Genomic DNA, 23,752 nt, shown 5'->3' with positions numbered 1-23,752 from the left:
AACAAACACGTGCAATGTTTTGGCATCATTCGTGACATTTGCTTAGATGTCGCAGCGTGACGGTGGCGCGCAGGGTTGCGGTGCTCGCCGCCGATGGCTCCTATGCGCGCTCCCGCTCGTGCACGCGCAGGGCCGCGAGATCTTTTTCCTCACACGAGCTAGCAGCGGGTTTTCAGAGATTAAAACGACGCGAAGGCGCATATGTGCATGAACGGGACGCGGACGACGCAGGATGGTTCGGGAAACCAGGCACCTCTGGGTGGGAAATTTACCCGAACATGTTCGCGAGGAGAAGATTGTGGAGCATTTTAAACGGTGAGTTACACAAGAAGTGCAGCTGCGCGCGCAGTGACGCGGCCTCGCGCGGACACAAACCGCCTCGGCGCGCGATGGCGGAAAATCAGCGGCAAAACGCCGAAGAAAGCCGTTTAAAACAGCAGAATAAGTCGCAGACACGATTAGGAATTTAGAAACAAGTCGAAACCAGCTCCGTTGAGCCTCGGGCTCGCTAACACGATCAATTTAAGCAGTTAGCTGGCTGCTTCAGCGCTGACTAACGTTAGTTAACGGTTTGCAGGTTAACGATTGGAATCTGTGCTGATTTTGACAGAAAACGTCCGTGTAGGTTCACGCCTCAGGAAAAGTGACACAAAACGCGCTTTCATGAGGAGAACAGCGAGCGTGTGTGTGTGTGCGGTTAGCGCGCTGCTAACGCGGCGTCCGGACGAGAAGAGCCGGTTTAACGGCAGGAACCGAGTCCGTCTGAAGAAACAGAAACTTGAGCGAGAATCTGCAGTGACGTGTAACTCCATTCTGCGATGAAACGGACTCCTGAAGTCTTGTCTCGGTTTAGTGAACTGAATCACTGTACTGTAGAAAAACCGCTGAACTGTTTTGAAACCGCTTTGAGATCGTAGTGTGAATGGGCTACGGAGCGTTTATATTAGCGTTTACAGCCAGATCGGGTTAGCTAAAGAGCACAATAATGTAAAAGTCATCGTTAGCTGTCAAACAAAGAAGGTATCAGTTCAGAAAGTGAATTTTGACTTCCTCTTATGTTGACCTGTAATGTGTTTTTGTGGCTGTTGATCACATGACTCCTGGATGTGTGTGACATTAACAGCGCTTCGTTTCTTCTTCTTCTTCTTCACAGGTATGGCCGGGTGGAGAGCGTCAAGGTCCTGCGCAAGCGCGGCTCCGAGGGCGGTGTGGCAGCCTTCGTGGATTTCGTTGACATCAAAAGCGCCCAGAAGGCGCACAACGCGGTCAACAAAATGGGGGACAGGGACCTCCGCACAGATTACAATGAGCCGGGCTCAGTGCCCAGCGCCGTGCGGGGTCTGGAGGACCCCAGCCCCTCTAGCAGTCACGGAAGGGAGGTTGCGGGGTTCTCGAGGAGCGCCGTGGGGCCGGTGTACGTGCCCCCGGTGTCTCTCCACACCAGAGAGGGGCGCTATGAACGCAGACTAGACGGGTAAGTGGACACAGGCTCCCTCTGCACTACAGGGGCTCTGTGGTGTCAGATACAGGGGTTGAGGTTGGGTTAAATACAAAATATTCCAGATTCTAGGGATCCCTCTGCGCTCCGAGGCCTGACTTCCTGCACACGGAATTATTAATCCTTGTCTCGTGTATGAATGAGTGGATTAGATTGGTGTGGGATTACTGTGTGAGCCATAGTTGGATATTACCCACGTGGAGAATATCCCGGTCGGTTTGGATATTACGATGGCTGGCGGAGACGTAACGGGTGAGTTTGGATATTAGGCGTTCGCAGAATCTCGGATGTTACCCCGCCGCCTTGGAACAGCGCTCTTTGGAAGTACGTGCCGATGACGGATTAAACGCAAGGTTTATAACCGGAATTTAGTTACGAGTTGTCGCGAAGCTTTTTGTCCCTTCTCATTTGCCTTGCACGACTATCCCATCACCCATCTGGTCATTGTGCTAACTGTGTGTCATGCCGTGGATGTGTATCACTGCCGTGGATTCAGGAGCGAACCGCGCTCCGCTGGAGTCAGGAGTAAGTGTGTCAGGGTTCATCATCTCCATCCTCCTTGTCACCGCACGTCATTCTTAGAGACCGCGTGTCGCCAGCGCTTGGATATTTTTTACGAAGCCTCGAAGACCAGAAGACGTGGTCAGGGGAAGATTCCCACGGATCTAACCTCACGTTGGATGTACAGGTGTAGGTGGAGGCTTTGCTGGATTACCTGTCCTCCAGTGGATGTACGGATGCAGAAGAGGGGCTTCTTGAAGTCGGTCCCACCGCTGCCGTTCTGGGGAACATAATGCGCTGGAATTAAAAATAAATAAATTGTCCCACAGAGACTTCTTTTTGTGTTTTTGGCGTTAGGATTATTCCACGAGTGGAAAGCTGTGTGTAATTGTTTTTTTGGAAGAGATTTTTTGGAATATGTTCCTTTTTCTAGACTCTTTTTCCTGAAGTCTTCTTTAACGTGTCTTGAGATGGATGGCCTGACGCGACCCTCTTTGGACGAAGAACTTTTTGGCATAGTGAGACTTTATCGTCCGTTTTTTTTTTTCCCCCAAGCACCGCTTTACGCCATCGATGTTTTTGGCTCACACAAAATTCCTCCTATATTGTATTGGGAATATTTAGGGTCAGTTACTGCTCTGAAAAGGTTGGTATTGCCCTGCCTTACACCTCTCTGTGCTTTCTCTCTCTAAACTAGACATGCACCCTGTCTCTTAACCCCTGCTCTTTACTAACCCTACAGCCTTGTGCTATTATTAACCCCTCTGTCCCTCCATCAGTGTTTCAGCTCTTGATCTTCACTTCTGTTTGATTTCCCCTCCGATGTTCAGAGCCAGATAGCCAGCATGGTTCATGTGATCAGAGTAAACGCTCAGCGGCTGGTCGACTGTAATAACGCCACAGTCGGATAAAAACACTGCATGATTCGTTTAGAAGCGCGTTAGAGCCTCAGCATAGTTCAGTCTACCGGACGCATGCTTGTGATTTCACTCGTTAAATTGTGGCTCCGCAACCTGGCCCGCTAGGTTTTGGACGAGGAGGAGTACTTGAGTTCCTGTGTTAGCTGTTTGCCATGGATCCGGTTTGATTCTAAGTGTGTGTGTTCCCTTTTCTGTCGTGTCTCTTTCTGTCTCTCTCACAGCAGCGGCTCGGACAGCAGGGAGCGGGCGTACGATCACAGTCCGTACGGACACCACGAGCGCAGCGGCTCCTTCGACCGGCCGCGGCACTACAACACAGAATATTATCGGGACCGTACCATGTTCGCCTCTGGGGTGAGCTCGAGCCCGGCCGCCAGCACTATCAGCGGTGGCTTCGACACGCCGGAGTCGCACTTCGAGCCTCGTATCCGTGACCCTTTCACCATCTCCAGCTCGGCTCGGCGCGACCCGTACCGTGAGGACAGGGGCCGGCGCACAGACCGGACGTACCACCATCGGCGGAGCCGGTCCTCACACTCTTCACAGTCACGGCACCCATCGCCCCAGAGGAGCACGGGACAGACTCCTAAAGCTGCCCACTCGCCCAAAAGAGCCCCCGTGTCGCCCGGCCGGGGCCCGCGGTCACACTCGCGCAGCCCGTCTTCAAGCTCTGATTCGGTCAGCAGCACCAGCAGCACCGGCAGCGGCAGGTATCGTACCAGCACTTTCTACCAGCAGTATTTTTAATGAGATTTTGCAGTTGTTACAGCTTTTTTTTTTTTTTTTTTTTTTTTTTTTTTTTCTGGATTTTGGACATTTTAATAATCAAAAAAAGAATATCTAATCACTTGAAGTCATAAAACTGTAAAGTAATAGTTTATTAGTATTTTTAAAAGTAATAGTGCCCTACAAAATGTTTTGTTGTTTCAATTCTGTTATGTTTAAATTTTTCTGGATGGTCTTTCAGGGCCTGAATTTCATTTTGGAAAATTGGGGGAAATCCTCCTTTAGGTGGCTCTTATGGGGGGGATTTTTTTTATTTGAAGGGGGAGTTAGGGTATTTTTTAAACGTTTTTAAACTACAATCATCCAATCTAAATGTTTCGTCACCCAGTCTATTTGTGTTTTACTATTATGTTGTTTATTTATATTTATGTTGTGAGGAAGATTCTTAAAAATAACTTTGATTTGAAACTCTGCAAACTCAAACTAAAAAAGACAAGTAAACAGTCAGTAATAAGATAGGAATAGATAAATGACAAACAGGTTAGTCTTCAGTGTATAAATAAACATTAATGACAGACAGCAGCAGGTTTATTTAGGTTGCTGTCTCTTTAAGACCTCATGCATTGATCAAACTGTTACACGTATGTTTTGTTACTCAACTGTTTACATTCATTTAATGGCCTATAACCGACAATGTTTAGTATAAATCGACTGTTTACGAGAATACCCATCAAGGCATTTTGACATAATTTTGTATGTATTTGCCTGTTTGCACGCTTTGGGTGTGAGCTCACAGAAAGCGGTCTTACAGAGAGTGCGCAAGTACTGAATAGAGCACTTCAATGTTTAAGATTGTAAGACTCAAAAGCGCATGCAAGTTATACATTCCATCATCTGTCGCAAGCATCTTTCACACTGAAAAATATGTGGGAATTTCGCGTTACAAGAGCAGAAACTGTGGAAATGAGTAGAATTATGTGCAGTCCCGTGCCGAAATTCAGGCCCTGTGTTTTATTGAATAAATGCAACTTTAATCATTGAATTAATCTTTTAAAATGTAATCCTTTCATTTTTGGCAAAGTGCTGCTTAACAGAGATTAATCTTTAAAATAAAACATGGTTTAAAATGTGAGTTTGTATGGCTGACCAAACTCATTCAAACAGAATTCGTATTGCAATAAGTCTTTTTGCAATTTAATATTCACATACACTAGTCCATATTACCATTTGAATAAGTGTACAGCCCTACTTTTGATTAATTCATAAAATTTTGCCAGTTTTTGTGACATTCTGTGTTATTCTGTAAATTCCATTTTAATGTCTGGATTCTGCAATAGCATCTGCATTTTTCACAGTTTGCAATGACGGAAGTGTCAAGTGTTAAATAGACATAAAATGTACATACTTTTTGGTTATACTTCATTTCGAAAGTCCACTTCTACTAACTATGAGCAACTTCATGTTAAGACATTAATTAAACTCTCAAGTAATACTCTAATCACTGCTAGAGGTCAAGGAGTTGCAAAGTTACTAAAAGTTAGTAGAATATGTCTAAAGTAGACAATCAAAATAAAGTGTTACCAATGTTGGTTTGTAAGCATACACTTAACCCATGAATTACAGAAAATAAATTTGGTAACTTGTTTGAGGTGTTGAGCTTGATGAATATAGTCAACAAAATAATTGGACATCTCTCTAAATAGCAATATTTTTATTTAATTTTTTTTGTCCACTGTTAGTGGGTGTTGTTGTTTCATGGCGTATCTGCTGCAGTGGTTTGTCTGAATCAAGTTCTTCTCTTGATTTCTGGCAGCAGTGATTCGAACAGCAGCTCCAGTGAAGGATCGCGAGCGCGCTCAGTGCAGTCGACGGCCACACACGCTCCTCCGGCTCCTCATGCGCTCACACTGGACTCCGACGAGCCGCGGAGGAGCTTCGGGATCAGAGTCCAGAACCTCCCGACGCGATCCACAGGTGACCGCTTACTGCTCACATCAGCTGTGTTTTCAGTCTCATTTAACAGAAGCTCAGTCTACGACAAATCAGCCGGACACTATTGATGTTTTGTTCATAGTTTGCTCGTTTGTTGTTGGTGATGGGAAGCATGTTTACGGTTTGATATCTGAAGAATTATGATTGTTAGCCTCATAGAAATTGGTGGACACGTAGACAAACTTGTTCCCTTCAAGTCCAAATGATTCAGAGTCTCCTCGGGTACAGATATTTGGAAAAACTAAAAAATGTAGACTTGCAGGCTATTTGTTGGCCTTAAAGGTTAGTTAGTTCAGCCCAAAATTAAAATTCTTTCATCCTCATGTCGTTCCAAACCCATAATAAAGGAAGAGTTTTTGAAGAATTTTAGGCAATCCGTCTCTGACGTCACTTTCTGAACGCTGAAGCGTCTGTGCTTTACTCTCCTCAGATACGAGTTTGAAAGACGGGCTCTTTCATGAGTTTAAGAAGTACGGTAAAGTGACGTCGGTGCAGATCCACGGCGCGTCGGAGGAGCGCTACGGCCTGGTGTTCTTCAGACAGCAGGAGGACCAGGAGAAGGCCCTCGGAGTGTCCAAGGGGAAGCTCTTCTTCGGGATGCTGATCGAGGTCACGGCCTGGAACGGCCCCGGTGGGTCTCCGTGTGTCACTCTCTAGCGCTAGCGGTGCGTCGGTGCTAAATCCTGACGTGTTTGCCTCCAACAGAGACGGAGAGCGAGAACGAGTTTCGTCCCCTGGACGGACGCATCGATGAGTTTCACCCGAAGGCCACTCGTACGCTGTTCATCGGAAACCTGGAGAAGACCACCAACTATCAGCAGCTACTCGACGTCTTCCAACGCTTCGGGGAGATAGTGGTAAGTTAGCGTGTTTGTCCTAACGTGTACTAGTAGAGGAATATGAGCAATTGAGGTGGTTATGAGCTGAAAATAAGTCCTGGAGAAGAAATTTTTTGCAGAAGAAAAAAAAATTTTCAGTTGAGTTAAGTTTATGCAAGAATTTTTTTTAAATTTTTTTATTTTTTTGACTTTTCAGAGTAATATTTGTTGTTTTGATGTTGTTTTGTTAGAAATGACTGTTTATGAGTAATCTTGAGTTATAAAGACAAAGGAATTTAATTAAATGTATTTATTCCCATGGGGTTAATATTGGTAATTCTCAGATTATATTTTCTTACAAATTTCATACAATGATGTTTTCGAATCAATCTTATCTATCTATCTATCTATATATATACACACAGATAGCATAGTAATTTGGTGTGATTTATGTTTTAAAAAAAATTCAATTTGCATTGATAGAAAAACAGGTAAATGCAGTAATAATGTGGTTACATTTTTTTTCACATTCACTCATTAATTAGAAGTTGCTCATGAGAAGCAGTATGATTTTAATTGAAAACTTTTATAAAATAACACTTCTTTAGATGTGAAAATAATTTGCAGATTTTTAATGTATTATGAGGGTTAAATTAGTTTTTGTTTGTAATAACTTGCAGTTCTGTTTTTGCAGTTTGTGATTACGGCTGTTGCGAAAAATCATAAAAAAAATTCTGCAGTCAATAGCTTTATGATTGATTCATTGTTACAGCCCTAATTTTAAAGTTTTTTCCTCAATGTCAAAGTTTCTCATAGGCTATCTGATATGTCATCTGTTGTAGTTTCTGTAACTTTTTAACTCATTATTTTTTTTGGCCAAAATGCAATAAAACCAGGCCAAGCAATTCTGTGTACGAGGGAATTTGTTTTTGTATTTTTAAAGCATGTGTTTGTATTGATGTATTTCAGGATATCGATATCAAGAGGGTGAACGGTGTTCCTCAGTACGCATTTGTTCAGTACTCTGATATCGCGAGTGTTTGTAAAGCCATTAAGAAAATGGACGGAGAGTATCTCGGCGCCAACAGACTGAAGGTATTTATTAATTGTGTGTTCTTGCCAACATGACTCTCATAAAACATGTTTATATTGTGTGTACATGAGAGCAGTTTTGTTTGTTAAGACTGGATCGTTTCTGATGTGTATTTCTGACTGTGTTACAGCTTGGCTTTGGGAAGAGTATGCCAACAGCGTGTGTGTGGTTAGACGGACTGACCTCGAACATCACAGAACAGTACCTCACACGACACTTCTGTCGATACGGCCCGGTGGTCAAGGTAGAGTTTTGGGAACTCTAGTCTGTGGAAATGTTTGACATGCACTATATAGATTTTACTGGTGTTGCTTAGAGTTATACTAACTTATGGCCTCGTTTACAGGTTGTGTTTGATAGGTTAAAAGGAATGGCTCTTATTCTGTACAACAACACGGATTTCGCCCAAGCAGCTGTTAGAGAAACCAAAGGATGGAAGATAGGAGGGAACAAAATTAAGGTATGTGGGGACTGACTAGTGTTTTAATATATAAACTACTGGTCATGTTTTTGAAAAATGTCTTTTATGACCTTCTATTACCAACAATTGAGTACTAATGTTAAAAAACATGTATTTTTGTTAGGTTGATTTATTTTTTTTTTTGTGTGAATGAATGTTTTAGTGATTGTTATCATTAAGGAAATAAATTTCAGTTTACAGTATATTACATCAGAAATCAGCTATATTAAATTGTAATTATGAAAACAAAATTTTTTTTTTTGAACAAATAAAATGCACATAAGAGACAAATTTAAAAAAAAAATTTATTATGTGTATATATACTATATATATATTTGTGTGTTGATTTAGTTATAAAATGTGTTTGTTTCCTCTGTCCAGGTTGATTTTGCAAGTCAAGAGAGTCAAATGGCTTTCTATCGATCTATGCAGGCATCAGGGCAGGACATCCGTGATTTTTATGATATTCCTTCAGATCGGAGGTGAGCACTGCTTTAGTGGTGAAAAAAAAAACAAAAACAAACATAGAAACTATCATTTCTGCCTTTAGTTTGCTCATCTTTAGCAGTTGGTTATATTGTAGATAAAAAAAAATGCCCAAATCTTGTTTCCTTTTTTCAGGGAAGACCGGAGAACTTATGACTTTTCAGCGGAGCGGGCGTATTATGAGAATGTAAGGACTCCTGGCATTTACGCTGAAGACCCCCGTCGAGAGTACCCCGGTCGCAGTCGTGACCGCTATGCAGAGTTAGATCACTACCAAGGAGACCACTACGATCCCCGCTATCATGAGGACCCACGGGAATACAGAGACTATCGAGACCCTTTTGAGGACATCAGGAAGTACAGCTATATCCAGCGGGAACGGGAGCGCGAGCGCTTTGAGGCGGAGCGAGGCCGATGGAGCCCGTCTCATCAGCGGCGTCCCCTGACTCCCTCTACTTCACCCTCACCGTCGGATCGCGTGTCACGAGACGCTGAACGACGTGTGTACAGGCACTCCTCTGAAAGATCCGGAAGCTGCAGCTCGCTGTCGCCAACCCCGGCTCAGTTTGAGAAGCCTGAGAAATTGGCAGTAGATTACAAATCTGAAGGACTGGAGAGAGAAATGGAGCAGGCCGAGGCAGAGCGTGTAAGTGGGGCAGAGAACAAGAAGCGCAGCAGACGCAAGGAGAAAGCTGACCGAGAGAAGGGAGAGAAAGCAAAGCAAAGGAGAGGGAAAGTGCAGTCTCCCGGTGTACCTCTTTCTGAAGCAGATAGAGAGGCGAGTCTGGATTTGGGATCTGGAAAGGTTAAGGTTTCAGATGTGGAGAGTCAAGAAAAAGAGAAGCATAAAGGGGACAAAGAGCCTTCCCCTACTGACCACGTAACTCGCATTGAGTCTCAAAAGGCAGAGCGGCTCGATCAGTGTAAAAGTGAGTCTTTAGACCGGGACGGCAAAGGAAAGTCAAAGAAACATTTAAAATCGGATTCTGGTAGTGATGGCAAAGACTCCCTTGTAGATTCTGACAAACTTGAAGCGAGAAAGAGACGGTTCGGTGATCCCGGCGGGAAAGCAATACGACAGAAACGGGGCCGTCTGGAGGAGGATCCAGGTTCTGGGATTAGCCAACCTGCTGACTTTGCTACAGGCACAAGATTTGCAAAAGAGACCGATATTGAGGTAAAAGCAGAGAAAGAGGCTCAAAAAAGAGAACACTCCAAATCCAGGATTGGTTCTCATTATAGTCAAAGGGAAGAGCTGGATGGCGCTATGAGAGGGACGTCTCAGGGCTCATCGGTAAGGTCAGCTGAACTGCCTGAGGTGGATGTTTTTGACTCGAAATCTCACCCTGGACCAAGCATATCTAGACGATTTTCAACTGATGGAACCTCGGATAAGGACAATAAAGTAAGGGATGAATATCTAGAAAATATTGACCTTTCTCAGAGTTATCGCAAACAGATGGAGCAAAACCGAAGGCTACGACAACAGCTACAGCCGCAGGATAAACCAGGAAAGCCAGAAACTCCTCAAGGTGTAGATGCAGAAGATCTTGAGGATCGAAGCCTGGTGCATGAGGTCGGCAAGCCTCCACAGGACGTTACTGATAATTCACCTCCAAGTAAGACCAAGAAACAAGAGTCCTTTGAGATGGAAATGAATGCTAAGAAAGAAAGGATTTACCGAACGGTCCGGCAAAAGAGTGAAGACCTTGAGTGGAATAACACAAACTCTCCAAGGTTTCAGCATGCCCCCCAACAAAGAGAGGAAGAATATGCAGACTGTCATGCTCAAATGATTATGAGAGAAGTAAAAGAACCATTGAAAACTGAGGATAATGTTCCATCAGATCAGGAGCTTGGAGGTAAACAGATGCACACCTCACAGATGTCAAAGATGAGTACATCTCTACAAGATGAACAGCAAAGACGCTGGGATAGTCGACTTAAGCAAGACTTGTTGCCAGACTTTTCAAGAAGCGCTGAAAAAAGGCGGCTCAATCGGAAGTACTTGGATTACGTACTTTGGCCTGATTTGGAACCTGGTGAAGTGCGCTCTGACTCTGAAGAAGATCGTGAAAATAAGCCTAACTCTCCTGCTCCATCAACGTCAGGATCCTTTTCTGAAAGACCTCGTCCAAACAGATTATCAGAGTCCAAGCTGACGCTCTCTCTAGAGAGAAACAAATTCTGTTCTTTCGCAGATGATCAGACAATCACTCCAGATACCAAAGCTTTGTTAGAGCGTGCAAAGTCTTTGTCCTCAACAAGGGAAGACAACTGGTCTTTCCTAGATTATGATTCACATTTCCCCAGTTTCAGTAGTAGAAAGGACCCTGAGAAGGTGGAGTCCACACCACGACCAACTCCGTCATGGTACATGAAGAAGAAAAAAATTCGAAGCGAGTCTGATGACAAAATTGATGACAGGAAAGAAGATCCAAAGCCAGAAGAACAGGAGAGACGAGAGTTGTTTGCGTCACGTTTTTTGCACAGTTCTATTTTTGAGCAGGATTCAAGGCGTCTTCAGCATCTAGAACGAAAGCATGAGGACCCTGAACATGGCGTTGGATATCTGTACTCTCAGCAAGGCCCAGCAGAAGGGCAGCCCGACCCAGAACCAGTTGTGCTTTTCCATAGCCGATTTTTAGAACTAACAAGGTTGCAGCAACAGAAGAATAAAGAAAAAAGCCATCAAGATTCCAAGCAAGATGAAAGCACAGATGCAACCAAAGTAAGTAAAACACTGGAGGAAGAACAAGCACCACAGCAGCAAAATGCTACTGAACGTAGTATTCAACAAGCTGAGATCAAATCAGTTAGTCCTGTTCAGATCCCTCAGACTAGTCCTGTTCAAGCTCCTCAAATATCACCCCCCGTTTTAGCATCCGAAGAATCCTTGCCAACAGTGGAAGCAGAAAGTGTTGATTCTCTAACCTGTAATTTGCTTGATTCTTCTATGAAGGAGGACAATAAAGAGCATGAACAGCCCACAGTTCACCCATTACAGCCTTTGCTTGGACAACTCTCAGAACCCAATTCTTCAGAATACCAAGAGTCGAAGATCCCAGCAGAGGAGATGGTATTGAAGGTTGATGACTCTGTAAGTGCTCATGACACCAATAAAGTAGTTGCAGAACAGCTCCCAAACAACGAAATGCCAACCAATAATGTACAGCCAGAGGCTGGGCCTCCAGTGACGTTTCCTGAATCACCAAGTCCCCTCCCGCATATCCCTGCTGAGCAACATGAAAACGAACCTGAGCCACCTGTGGCACCTGAGTCTGAATCTATTAATGCAGACGATCAGGAATGTGCTGATAATTATCCAGTTGAAGAAGCTGTGTCTCCCCCTCCAAAGTCAAGAAATAAAAGAGCCAAAACCTCGCCTACCACACCAGTAACTACAACTCTGCCTGCTACCCCGGACAAACAAAGCACCCGCAAAAGTGAGCGCATTGACAAAGAGAAGCTCAAACGTTCATCTTCTCCAAGAGGAGAGGTGTTCAAGACAACACCTGATTCAAAGTCATTAAGTAAGTCACCTGTGCACAGTATGGAAATGGAACAAGGTACAGAGCAGAGTTCACAGTCAGGTAGGGCAAGACGTAGAAATGTGCGTTCTGTCTATGCTACACCAATTGAAGATGAAACTGCTCTGCAGCCCGGAAAAGATGCTGAATCGCCACGTGGTGGACGGAAGCGTGGTGTAGACAGAGATGTAGGTTCTGAAGTAGAGGCTGTTGCTCCACCACCAACCTTGAGACGGGGACGCCCCCCTAAGAATCGACGCCAATCAGAGGAAGTACCAGCAGGCAAAGTCGAACGGTCAAAATCAACTGAGTCTAAGGAGTTGGGTGCCAGTGAAACGAGCAGTGAGGGGGTTCCCAGAGTGGGTAAAGGCAAATTCTCACCCCCCACACAAAAAGGAGTCAGTCCAGGAAATGCATCAGCATCTGGAATTGGAAAGAAAGGAGACAAAATGGAGAAAATTTCGGAAAGTACCAAACTCATTAACGAAGAAAACCCTCCCATTCTTAAAAACCTTAGAATCCGTCTTGATGTGACCGAAGTAAAGGCAATGCTTCAGACTAGTGAAGAAGAACCTGGAACTGATGAGTCTCCCAAAAATAGCTCACCTGGTGTGTCCTCAAAGGATGAGGTGCTAGGAGCTAAATTTGAAAATGATGCCATGGATGATGTTAATAGTGAAAGAGAGACTTTGCCTGCTGCAGCAAAAGCCATTGAGCCACATGTAGCTTCGCTGGCTCGAGAGTTGGAGCTTGAGCAAGCTGTTGAGAATATTGCCAAGCTCACAGAAGATGCTCCTTCTCTTCCATTTAAGAGTAACCTGACAAAGGCACAACGTTTGGCAGCTGAAGAACCAGAGCATGTCTCAGAAGAAGAAAAGTCTGCAAATCCATCTAGTGAAACAGAGCTTGCTGCTGCTATAGATTCCATTAAATCAGAGGACATGGATCAGATCGTGACCTCTGTTGTAGAGTCCGGTCCTGATATGCAGACTCTTGGGCCCGGTTCAAAAGTATCTGAAACCTGTGTTAGCACAGCAGTCATTCAGGAGGAGACCGTAACCACTCCTAGAAAAGGGTATAAAGGCAGAACAAAAACTTCAAAGAAGGGCAAAGGCCAAAAGGGTGCTGGAAGCAAAAAGGAACCCATTAAAGATGTAGTTTTGGAGGCTGAAAATATCCCTGTGAAGTCACTGGAGTCAGTACCTGCAGAACTTCCAGCTGCCACAGAAAGATCACCAGCAAGTACAGCTGTTGTCATTACTTCCTCTTCCAAGCAGCGTGTAAGTTTAACAGCTCCTAATGCAGACCTTTCAAATGAAACTGAGTCGCCTCTTAAAACTGAGATGGATATCCCAAAATCCTCTCCAGCTATTAGCAGAAGCCCAACGTCATCCAAATACCAGCCTTATTCATACAAGAACACATCTCCTTCACTATCTCCAACGAGAACTTGTCTCAAGAACTTGTCCTCACACCCAAGCACTCTTTCTGTTTCCCCAACGGAGCGTTTCAATCAGCCGAAAGAAGCTGGGGTTCTCTCTCCTCCGCTGACCTCTGTAGCCCCGATGGAAACCCCTACATTACCCTCAGACACCCCTGCTCATGACGCCAACTCAGCTGATTTGCGCAAAATCCTCTCAAAGCCTAACACTGTCCCGATCTTGGAAATCGGTGCTACATCCGGGAATATGCACGCTCATCCTTTAAGGGAAAGTGACATTACACCAGATGTGGTAACCAACAAGAGTGCTCCTCAAGATAAGAGACAACTCCCTGTTTCAGCCCAACCTGTAGTGCGACAGCCTGCTTCTATACCATCCTCAGAAACAAAACAGATCTTCAGTGAGAAGTCAGTGATTTCAGTTATTGCTTCCACTCCTACCTCTGTTATCAGTCGCGTTTGCAATCCCCCTGACTCTGAGGAGAAGCCAAATGCTCAGATTGGAAATCCTTTCCTTGATAAACAGCCTCCAAAACAGATTTACCAGCCAAGCTTGGAGGAAAGCAGTACGTACCATGGTCCAGCAGTTGGTGAGGAAGGTGGAAATGCCGGTCGCTATATAGTGGAGAGTACATCTTTGAGTACAGGTTCTAGCACAGGACTTAGAGTTCAGACGTCAGAAGGTGTTGTGGTGCTGAGTCATTCTGGCCAGAAAATGGAGGGGCCACTGCGCATAAGTGCCAAAATCAGCCAGATCCCACCTGCCAGTGCTGTGGACATAGAGTCACAGCAGCTGGTGTCAATGCCCCAGATCAAGCAGGAACTTTACAGTGCCTCCCAGCCACCATCTCTGAAATGCCCACTTCCTTCAGATCATGGACACTCAATAAAACCACAACCAAATGTCGCCACAATTAAGCAAGAATCTGGACTGGACAAATTAGAATCTGCTTACCCTCCGGTTCAAAGTGGAGTTGTTAAAATATTGCAACAAACGCCTGGCCCGTCACAGGTCATGAGTTACGTGGAGAAACCTGCTTGGGTCCCAACTATTAGTCCTGCTATAAGTCCACACCTTCCCTCGGCAGCAGGCAATCATGTTGGTTTCATAGCTGGCACACCGACAGACCGAACTCAATCACTCATTCAACCTAAGCAGGAGCCGCGATCTCCACGGAAATCCGGACATCCTCATTCTCCTTTTGCCAAAGTATCATCTCCTATCGGCTCTTCGTCTCCGAAAGGTGTGTCTATGGTCCTTCCCCCTGGATTAAACTCTCTGTCCCAGTATGTTTCCACAGTCCACCACTCGGAGCAGTCTGTGATCATGCCTCCACACAACACTCACGGTAGCATTGGAAGGATGTCGCCGCACCGCGTCGGTGCAATGGGACACCTCACCCAGGGGGAGGTACGAGTGAACACTCCTCCCCTCTCCATGATGAGCTATGGGATTCACTCTGAGAGCCTCACTTCCTCTTGGGCCCCTGGCCAGCAGCGACCCACGTCTCCTCAGGCCGTGGGGAACAGGGAGATGGTCCTCAAGGTGAACCCAGCCAATGCAAGACCACCAGCTGCTCAACTCAAATCAGACTCCATACCAGCAGAATATCGTGGAGCTCTCCACAGCGGTTTACCTCTCGATCGATTCAACAGAGACATGCGAGTGCTCATGCACCACCAGCAGAGCGATCGCCCCGCTGCAGAGTTACACCAGGGGCACGTCCCCGAGAACATACCGCCCTCCTCGACTGCTACCAGCATGGCGGCGTCTCTGTCTCCTCGGCCACACTTGTTAGCAAAGGGAGTATCTGAGAAGGACTCCTCGAAAGCGTCAGAACTAAAGAGGGCACAGTCACCTTCCAGTAAGGAGGGAATGATGGCGATCCGTAGTGCAATGCCTCCCATGGCTTCTCCTCAAAGAGTTCAGCTGATGACAGCAGGAACTGGGGCTTCCTTCCCTGAGTATTCAACCATATATACAAACCTACGGCCTGCCCACGCTCCGTTTGCTGAGAATTCTCCAATGGGGATTAACCAGTCCACCCACAGCATCCCACCATCGCAGGTAAGTTTGCGTATGCATCGTTTTTAAATATTTACTAGCTTTTAGAGCTATGTAAATAAAGTTTGTGCCTTTCATTTTAAACACAGGGTGTTCAAGAGCAGGAGTCAAGTCAGGCACAAGCCGAGTCTAAAGTGGAGCTGGTTGGGCACCAGCCTGTAAACATGGTGCAGCTTCTGACGGTTAGTCTCTGTCATCAACAACACACAGAAGAGGTTTTTGCTGTTGACCCAATACTTGAGATTTTTAAGTGTCCTGCCAATATTTTCACTGGCCCCATAATGTTAAATATTAAATGCAAAACATTAATTCAAGTTTAAAGGAATGTAGCGAGTACATCGGGTGTTATGGGAAGTGTTCTCGGTTCCAGTTGTACTAATTAAATGCAGCCTAAAAATCCTTTAATGGATTTGGATATTAGAAGTGTATTAGTGTGTTATGTGTAAGCCAGGTTAAAGAGATGGGTCTTTAATCTAGATTTAAACTGCAAGAGTGTGTCTGCCTCCCGAACAATGTTAGGAAGGTTATTCCAGAGTTTGGGCGCTAAATAGGAGAAGGATCTGCCGCCTGCAGTTGACTTTGATATTCTAGGTATTATCAAATTGCCAGAGTTTTAAGAACGGAGCGGACGTGGAGGACTATAATGTAACAAGAGCTCGTTCAAATACTGAGGTGCTAAACCATTCAGGGCTTTATAAGTAATAAGCAAGATTTTAAAATCTATACGATGTTTGATAGGCAGCCAGTGCAGTGTTGACAGGACCGGGCTAATATGATCATACTTCCTGGTTCTAGTAAGAACTCTAGCTGCTGCATTTTGGATTAGCTGGAGTTTGTTTACTAAGTGTGCAGAACAACCACCCAATAAAGCATTACAATAGTCTAACCTTGAGGTCATAAACGCATGGATTAACATTTCTGCATTTGACATTGAGAGCATAGGCCGTAATTTAGATATATTTTTGAAATAGTCCATGAAACATCAGTGATTCAACCGTGATGTTATGAAGCTACGAGAATACTTTTTGTGTGCAAAGAAAACAAAAATAACTTTATTCAACAGTTTCTTTTCTTATGTGTCAGCGTCTGCCACTATTCACGAGAGTAGCACAACAAATACATGTGATGCTGCTATCTTAATTTGTGTTCTGAAGATGAACGAAGGTCTTACGGGTTTGGAATGACGAGAGTAATTAAGAGAATTTTCATTTTTGGGTGAACTGTTCCTTTATAACATTCTTACTGATGCTTTCATGACTATCAAGTCAAGTCATTTATTCGTATATGACAGTACACATCACAGCAGCTTTGCAGGAGGTTCTGTTGAAACTCACTGGCTCTCTGTTGAACCCTGTACAATGAAAACTGTTTGGACCCTTAATATATGAAAGATGTTGAAACCACTGTAGTTCATCACATCACAGCACAAACAGATATGTAGATGCACAACACTTCTATGTGCAGTGGGAATGCAAAATTACAACAAAACCTAAAGTTTGTGTTTGATAAACTCTGTATATACAGAAATATCCTATTGTGTGGCAAGGCCTGCTGGCGCTGAAGAACGATACGGCAGCGGTTCAGCTGCACTTCTTGTGTGGAAACAAAGCTCTGGGCCTGCGCTCTTTGCCTCTGCCGGAGAGTGGAGGGATTCTGCGCATCGTTCAGAGGATGAGGCTGGAGGCACAGCAGCTGGAGGGAGTCGCTCGCAGAATGACGGTACGTGACATGAGAGCATTCGCTTTTCCACCAAGAGTTTACATTCTGGTGCATTGTCCAACAGGGCTGCCGGTTCTATAAAAAATGTAAATGTGTTTAAAGGGATACCTCATCCAAATATATATATATATATATTGCTAAAAGTTTATTCACTCTCAGGTCATCCAAGATTAGAATGTTATCTCTGTCATCAAATTTGTAGAAATGTAGCATTGCATCAGTGTCTCAGCAATGGATGTGAATGGGTGCCGTCAGAATGAGAGTCCAAACAGCTGATAAAAACATCACAATAATCCACAAGTAATCCACAGCACTCCAGTCCATCAGTTAACATCTGGAGAAGACAAAAGATGAAACACATCCAGCATTAAGACGTTTTTAACTCAAATACATAGTCTATAATCCATAATAACACTTCCTGCAGTGAAAAAGTGTTCTGGTGTGATTTAGGAGAGAAATCTGCACAGATCAAGCAGCGTTTAAACAGCTCTAAACAAATATGTGAGAGACAACAGGAGATGATTTCTGTGTATAAATAGCTATAAAAATCCTGGTATTGATGCGCACACTTCATAAGTCTGGGCCCTTGATTCTGACGGCACCCATTCACTGCTGAGCAAGTGATGCAATTCTACATTCCTCCAAATCTGATGAAGAACCAAACTCGCCCTGATCGTGGATGAACTGAGAGTGAGCACATTTACAGCAAGTTTTGCATTTTTGGGTGAACCGTTCATTTAAAAATGTTTGCATCAAATAATTGTTATACTTTTGATATAAACTCGAAACCTTTGGCTGAAAGTGTTTCATGTGCTGTTTTCAGGGGGAAAGTGATTTCTGCCTGCTGCTGGCCATGCCGTGCGGTCTGGACCAGGAGGACGTGTTGAACCAGACGCAGGCGCTCAAATCCGCCTTCATCAATTACCTGCAGGCCAAACTAGCGGCCGGCATCATCAACGTCCCCAACCCCGGCTCCAACCAGGTGGGTGCAGGTCTCACACGCATGCCGTCACGCTCCGCTCTAGTCATCTCTAACGCTTGTGTCCCTCTGTGTGCAGCCTGCCTACGTGCTGCAGATCTTCCCGCCGTGTGAGTTCTCCGAGAGCCACCTGTCGCGCCTCGCTCCGGACCTCCTCAGCCAGATCTCCAGCATCTCTCCGCACCTCATGATCGTCATCACCTCCGTCTGATTCACTCGCACTCCGTCTGACTTCATGTGTTTGTATTTATTGATCGATTGCATTTTTGTTCATGGAAACGCTTCACTGGGCAAAAAACAAACTAAAAATATCTTGAGGGACATTTTCTTCATTTGGTGATTTTTGAATCTATTTTTTGATGAACGAATGTGAAGATAAAGTGTGTTTTTAACGAGTCATGTGTCCCTGATTGATTGGACGCTGGAGATCCCTGCGATCGACCGGCAGCAGATGAACAGGATCATGGAGCTTCTGGTTTCCCGGGCTGTAAATATTTTAAATATTTAAACATTGGCCAGACGACCCAAACCCAACAGAGCCGGCCGTTACCTTCCGCAGAAATCAGACTGCGTTTGTCATGTAAATACTCTCTTTGCTGGGTTTGTTGCGGGCACTTCAAGTTTTCTTACTCAAATAAAAAAAAAGTCAAAACTTTGTCTCACTTTCATTTGAGCCTTTATTCATCAAGAGACATGACGAACATGGATTCTGGTGAAACACGTGTCAGGGCAAACAGCTACTGGAGTCTATGCTGGAAAACAAGGAGCCGTCTTCAGGAAGTAACTCTTCTGTGTTTGCTGAAAGTCAGACGGTTTTCTAATTCTGTTTGGAGAGAGTTTTCTGAGCTGTGACGTGTGTGTGATCTTCCGGGTGGATTGTTTTGGTTGTGGTCTCTGGTGCTGTGTGAATGTGAAGTGAGGTGTGTTTCAGTGTTTGAGGTCGACGCTGGAGCCGAAGATGGCCAGCAGCTGCTGCTCGTACTGCTGGATGTTCCTCTTCAGGATCTGCTTACAGGAGCCCAGCAGACGCTCGAACGCCTGCACGTCGATCACTGCGACACACACACACACACACACACCTCATCATCATCATCATCATCATCATCTGACTGTTTCATTCTGATGTTAAAGCACTGTTTAGAGAAATGTAAATCTGAACGTATAGCTGTTTAAATATGAGCTTATTAACATTTTATTCAGTGAACACGTGACGAATCCGTCTCTAGTTAAATTATATTAATAATCAACGTGTGTTTATTGATTAAAATGTGCAGCTCTTCCTGATCTGATGGACGTTGTACAGTATTTTTACTAAAGTATATTTTTAATGATCAGTTGACATCAAACACAAAGAAACTGAAAATACACAAAAACATCTGACTTCTGCTTTGGCAAACTATTTTAACCATTGATTGAACTACTTCATGTGGGGAAAAAAGTCAATTTTTGAAATGTTTAGCTCGAGCAACGTCACACGCAGCATCATAAGAACCGGGGATGTTCGGTTTGAGGACTTGTGAAAAGATATTTAAAAGGATGTTCAGTGAAATCTGAGGTCATGTTCACAGACTGTTACACACAAATCTTACACTGGATCAGCTGTAAAGCTCTTTATAAATAAAAGGAATGAATGAATTCTGATGAATCACGTGATCTTCAGTGTGTGAAACATCTGAACACATCCACTGGAGGAAATACCCATAATCTGCACTTAACACTTTATTTTGCATTAATAGATGTTTTAATGGTTGTAATGCTTTTTTTTTAAATATTTTGCTTGACGTTACATCTTTCAAAAAAACAAAAAAAATTCTCTATTTTTCAAACTTATTTTACTCAATTCAAAATCTGTTTCTCTTTTCAAAAACTATTTCATAACTCCAGATGTTAGATATGACAGTGAGTGCCAAATTAGTTGATTTGCAGAAGCTTCTTGTTGATGTGTGACTGAAGAATAAATCTCCAGAGAAGCAGTAGTGAGCTGATGCTGCAGTGACGGAGGCTAGCGCCGCACGCTGATGACTAGCTCACAGTTTCTTCTGTCTTCTGGAAAAATCCAAACTCATTTTCCCTGTTCTTAAAAGTGTTTTTTTTTTTGAAACAAAAATTTGAGATTTTTTTGAAAAAAATAAAATAAAAAATGATTAGTGGAAAAAGGCATTTGGAAAAAATTATGAGAATTTTTTTTGATGACTGTTAGAATAAAAAAAAAAAGGTTTTTGATGAGAGAAAAATATTTTTTATAAGAGTAAGAAAATTGATAAGAAAAAATTGATGATAAAGTTTTTTTCTGAGAGTTTTTGGATGACAGTAAAAAAAATTGGTGGCTATTTTTAATACAAAAAAATTTTAAGATTTTTTTCTAACAATTCTAAAAGTAAAAAAAATTTTTTAGAGAATTGTTTTTTTTTTTTTTGATGAGAGAGGATATTTTTCACAAGAGAAAAAAAATATTGGTGAGAAAAAAAAAATCAGGATTTAAGGCTCAGAAAGGATATTTTTTCACATTGTAAATCTTCCTCACTGGCTGATAATTCATGTGGTCTATCAATGTTAATGTCTTATAGTTTCAAAAACATGTTTCTAACACAACTTCCAACTGATCTCCATTACTTTTTAATTCATTTTACAAAAAATGTTGAATATCTCTGATCACAAACCACCAGATTATGGGAGTTCTTCTTCAGTATTTTTATCTTGTTTTTCAGTGACTAAATATTCCTAAATCGAGATACATTTAATGGAGATGCAAAATTACAGAAGAAGTCTTGTTTTATGAGAAACTGATCAAAATGAACTGTTTATGACTAAAACAAGAACAAATGTCTGTCAATGGGCTCAGAAATATCCACTAAATTCAAGAGGACAATAAGTTTTCATTCCCCACTGACAGATGTTTGTGACCTGTGCTGGCCAAATGAGTCACAATGAGCACATTTTCAAAAGATTTCAAACACAGAAGGATTCAAGAAAAACAAATAATCAAATGTTAAAACCTCTTTTAGTGTGTTCATTACAAATAAATTGATTAAAACTACAAAAGCAGTTGATTTCCTCTTTTATTGTTAGATTAACATTTTTTCTTGTTTTTAGGATAAACTTATTTAATTCACTTCAATTTCTCAGAAAACAAGACTTCATAGCTTTATTTTGCATCTACGATAAACGTATCTTGATTTAAGGATGTTCAGATATTTGAAAGACAGAAATACTGAGGAAGATATTCATATTTTGCAGTACATGCAACATTTCCTGCCATGACACAAATACCTTTACGTGATAATTTGTGTCAACACTGTAATGTTGACTTATAGTTACAGTAAACACAGTAGATGTCTGAACACTGGTGTGATATTTGAGGTGAGGTTCGTACCTAAACACTTGGTCTCTCCTGCCGCGTACACAGACGCCGCTCGGGGTTTATTGGTGACCAGCGCCAGCTCACCGAAATACTGACCCCTGGAGCAGCGCGCGACCTCCACCTCCTCCTGTGACCTCTGACCCGCCTGAGTCTGCAGACACGCCAGCATCAGATTCACGCTAAACACACGCGACAGACTCATGCTAAACACGCCACGAGCGACAGACTCTTACTTTGCTTCTGATCATGATCCTGACTTCCCCAGACTCCACCACGTAGAAGCAGTCGGCCGAATCGCCCTGAGAACAAACACACTTACACGGTCAGGAATGAAGGATGACCACGTCACGAGGAGATTAGCGAAACACACCTGGCGTATGATCTGCTCGCCGTCGCTGAACGTCTTCATCCCAACCACGTCAACGATCTTCATGCGCTCCGTTAACTGAGACACATAATAACACGGGCTGTTGATTTAATCTGAGTAATCATGGATAAAATTACACGTTACAATCATCAGCGTATTTGAACAAAACAGTTGAATGAATAATTCAGTGACTCACTCATTAAAACAGTCACTTGCCGCCACCTACTGACACTTTTACTTCATTTTTTTTAAAGTCATTTCATTTTCAGAATTTCTTATCTTATTTTTATTCAGCACTTTATTTTCATTCTATTTGCATTGTTATGAGTTATTGTTGTATTGTATATTTCGTTCTCGTCATTACTTGAAGCCAATGAAGTAGCATGAGCTGAACTGACGCCTCGCGCACCTGCAGTGACTTCAGCAGCGGGACGCTCTCGATGAAACTCTCGTACATCTTCCTCTTCTTCGCGTTATTTTTCACGATGAGTCTGTGGAAAGTGGATCTGTCCTGAAGACCATAAAAACCCATCATCATCACGTAATAATGTTCCATTTTTATATATACTATTATATTGTTTATTTTTATTCATTTCTTTATGTTATGGGGGGTGTAAAGTATGTTCCTTGCTGAATTTGTTTCTGTTATATATTAACACAACAAATATAGTTTTCTCTCAAATTATAAAATATGTGAATGTATTTTCTTGGATTGGTATATGTAGAGCAAAATAGCATTTAAAAAAAAAAAAAGGTTTTAAACTATTATTTTTATTATGGTTTTGCAGACATGAAAAAAACGAACAAACAACAGACAAACAGACCCTTCATATAACAACAATCTGTGCAATGAGTAAAATGAATCACAGAAATATGACAAAAAAAAGTGATGTAGACAAGACCAACATATCCTACAAAAAGTAATTACAACAGTAAAAAAAAAAAAAAGAAAAATAAAAGTTCCCAGAACTGGTGTATCTGATTCTTTCCAGATGTAAAGTAGGAGTAAGTGCAGTTAACCAGTCAGAAAAGAGACGCCAGACTGTTTCTTCCACAAAAGCAGAGTAACTTTCTTGGCTACAATCATACCATACTGAACAGATAACCGGAGCTTCGGCTGAGAGACTCGAGCTAATCTCAACAACCAAAAACTGCTATCATTGGGTCGGGGAGTAAAACACAGTTATAAACTTTGGCAGAGAACTGGAATATTTCTATCCAAAAACTCTGAATTTGTACACAGAACCAGAAACAGCAACTGAGACGGAAGGAGCTTTGTTTTAGAACACAGTGAAGTCTGTGTAAGACCTTGATGTCTCATTAGCAAACAGATGCAAGGCATAATAATGGAGTCAAGAGTTTTAAAGTATGATTTGGGTAGGAACGCAGCTATATTTGACAAAGATATAAGAATCTCGGAAGGCTCACCATTTTAACTGCATTGCGGACAATCATTGATATGCGGAGTGATCTCCATCTGTCCAGTTATCTAGTAGCTTGAGAATTTAATTTAACTAAATCCTTTGGATTCTTAGGGACTACCACACCTAGGTGTCTTATCATATCCGGAGACAATTTAAATGGCATACTCTTCATGAAGACTCAATCTATATTATTGCCAATGGACTTGAATTTGATTTTTATGCCAGTTAACAGAATAACCTGAAAAGTTACTAAATGAGTTTAATAAATCCAACAAGAGTGGAACAGAGTGCTCTGGATCTGAAAGGAGTAAAAGAACATTTCCTGCTCAGCCTCACTTCATTTTGGAAGGAAAAGCAAATGAAAGTCTACAA

General features: G+C 42.9%; 2 protein-coding genes across 7 annotated transcripts in view; one reads left to right on the top strand and one right to left on the bottom strand.

Annotated features, from left to right (window-relative positions):
- The first annotated feature begins 82 nt into the window (after positions 1–82).
- Positions 83–18,885, top strand: si:ch1073-335m2.2 (msx2-interacting protein). Of its 5 annotated transcripts, none has more exons than XM_042711560.1 (15): positions 83–315; positions 1,154–1,474; positions 3,144–3,629; positions 5,462–5,619; positions 6,068–6,268; positions 6,343–6,494; positions 7,425–7,550; positions 7,679–7,792; positions 7,895–8,008; positions 8,390–8,490; positions 8,630–15,533; positions 15,620–15,712; positions 17,055–17,249; positions 18,073–18,231; positions 18,308–18,885. In XM_042711560.1, the coding sequence occupies exons 1-15, from the start codon at positions 233–235 to the stop codon at positions 18,437–18,439; spliced, it is 9,339 nt and encodes a 3,112-aa protein (XP_042567494.1). In that variant the 5' UTR covers positions 83–232; the 3' UTR covers positions 18,440–18,885. The 5 variants fall into 5 exon arrangements, with proteins under 5 accessions (XP_042567494.1, XP_042567492.1, XP_042567493.1 ...); XM_042711558.1 differs by having other exon boundaries at positions 5,459–5,619; XM_042711559.1 differs by having other exon boundaries at positions 3,141–3,629.
- Positions 18,886–19,030: 145 nt separating this feature from the next.
- prkar2ab (protein kinase, cAMP-dependent, regulatory, type II, alpha, B) overlaps positions 19,031–23,752 on the bottom strand; it is a 10,801-nt gene continuing 6,079 nt past the window's right edge. The window contains exons 6-10 of one of the 2 annotated variants that reach the window (XM_042711564.1): positions 22,321–22,467; positions 21,960–22,034; positions 21,823–21,888; positions 21,602–21,740; positions 19,031–19,280 (exon numbers count right to left, since the gene is read on the bottom strand). In XM_042711564.1, coding sequence (XP_042567498.1) covers positions 19,156–19,280; positions 21,602–21,740; positions 21,823–21,888; positions 21,960–22,034; positions 22,321–22,467 — 552 coding nt within the window. In that variant the 3' untranslated portion in view covers positions 19,031–19,155. The remainder of the gene's footprint in view (positions 19,281–21,601; positions 21,741–21,822; positions 21,889–21,959; positions 22,035–22,320; positions 22,468–23,752) is intronic. The other variant, XM_042711565.1, reaches the window with a different exon arrangement.

The sequence above is a fragment of the Cyprinus carpio genome, chromosome A22 (genome assembly GCF_018340385.1).
Source record: "Cyprinus carpio isolate SPL01 chromosome A22, ASM1834038v1, whole genome shotgun sequence".
Taxonomy (NCBI): domain Eukaryota; kingdom Metazoa; phylum Chordata; class Actinopteri; order Cypriniformes; family Cyprinidae; genus Cyprinus; species Cyprinus carpio.
This window is presented reverse-complemented; position numbering and strand designations above follow the sequence as displayed.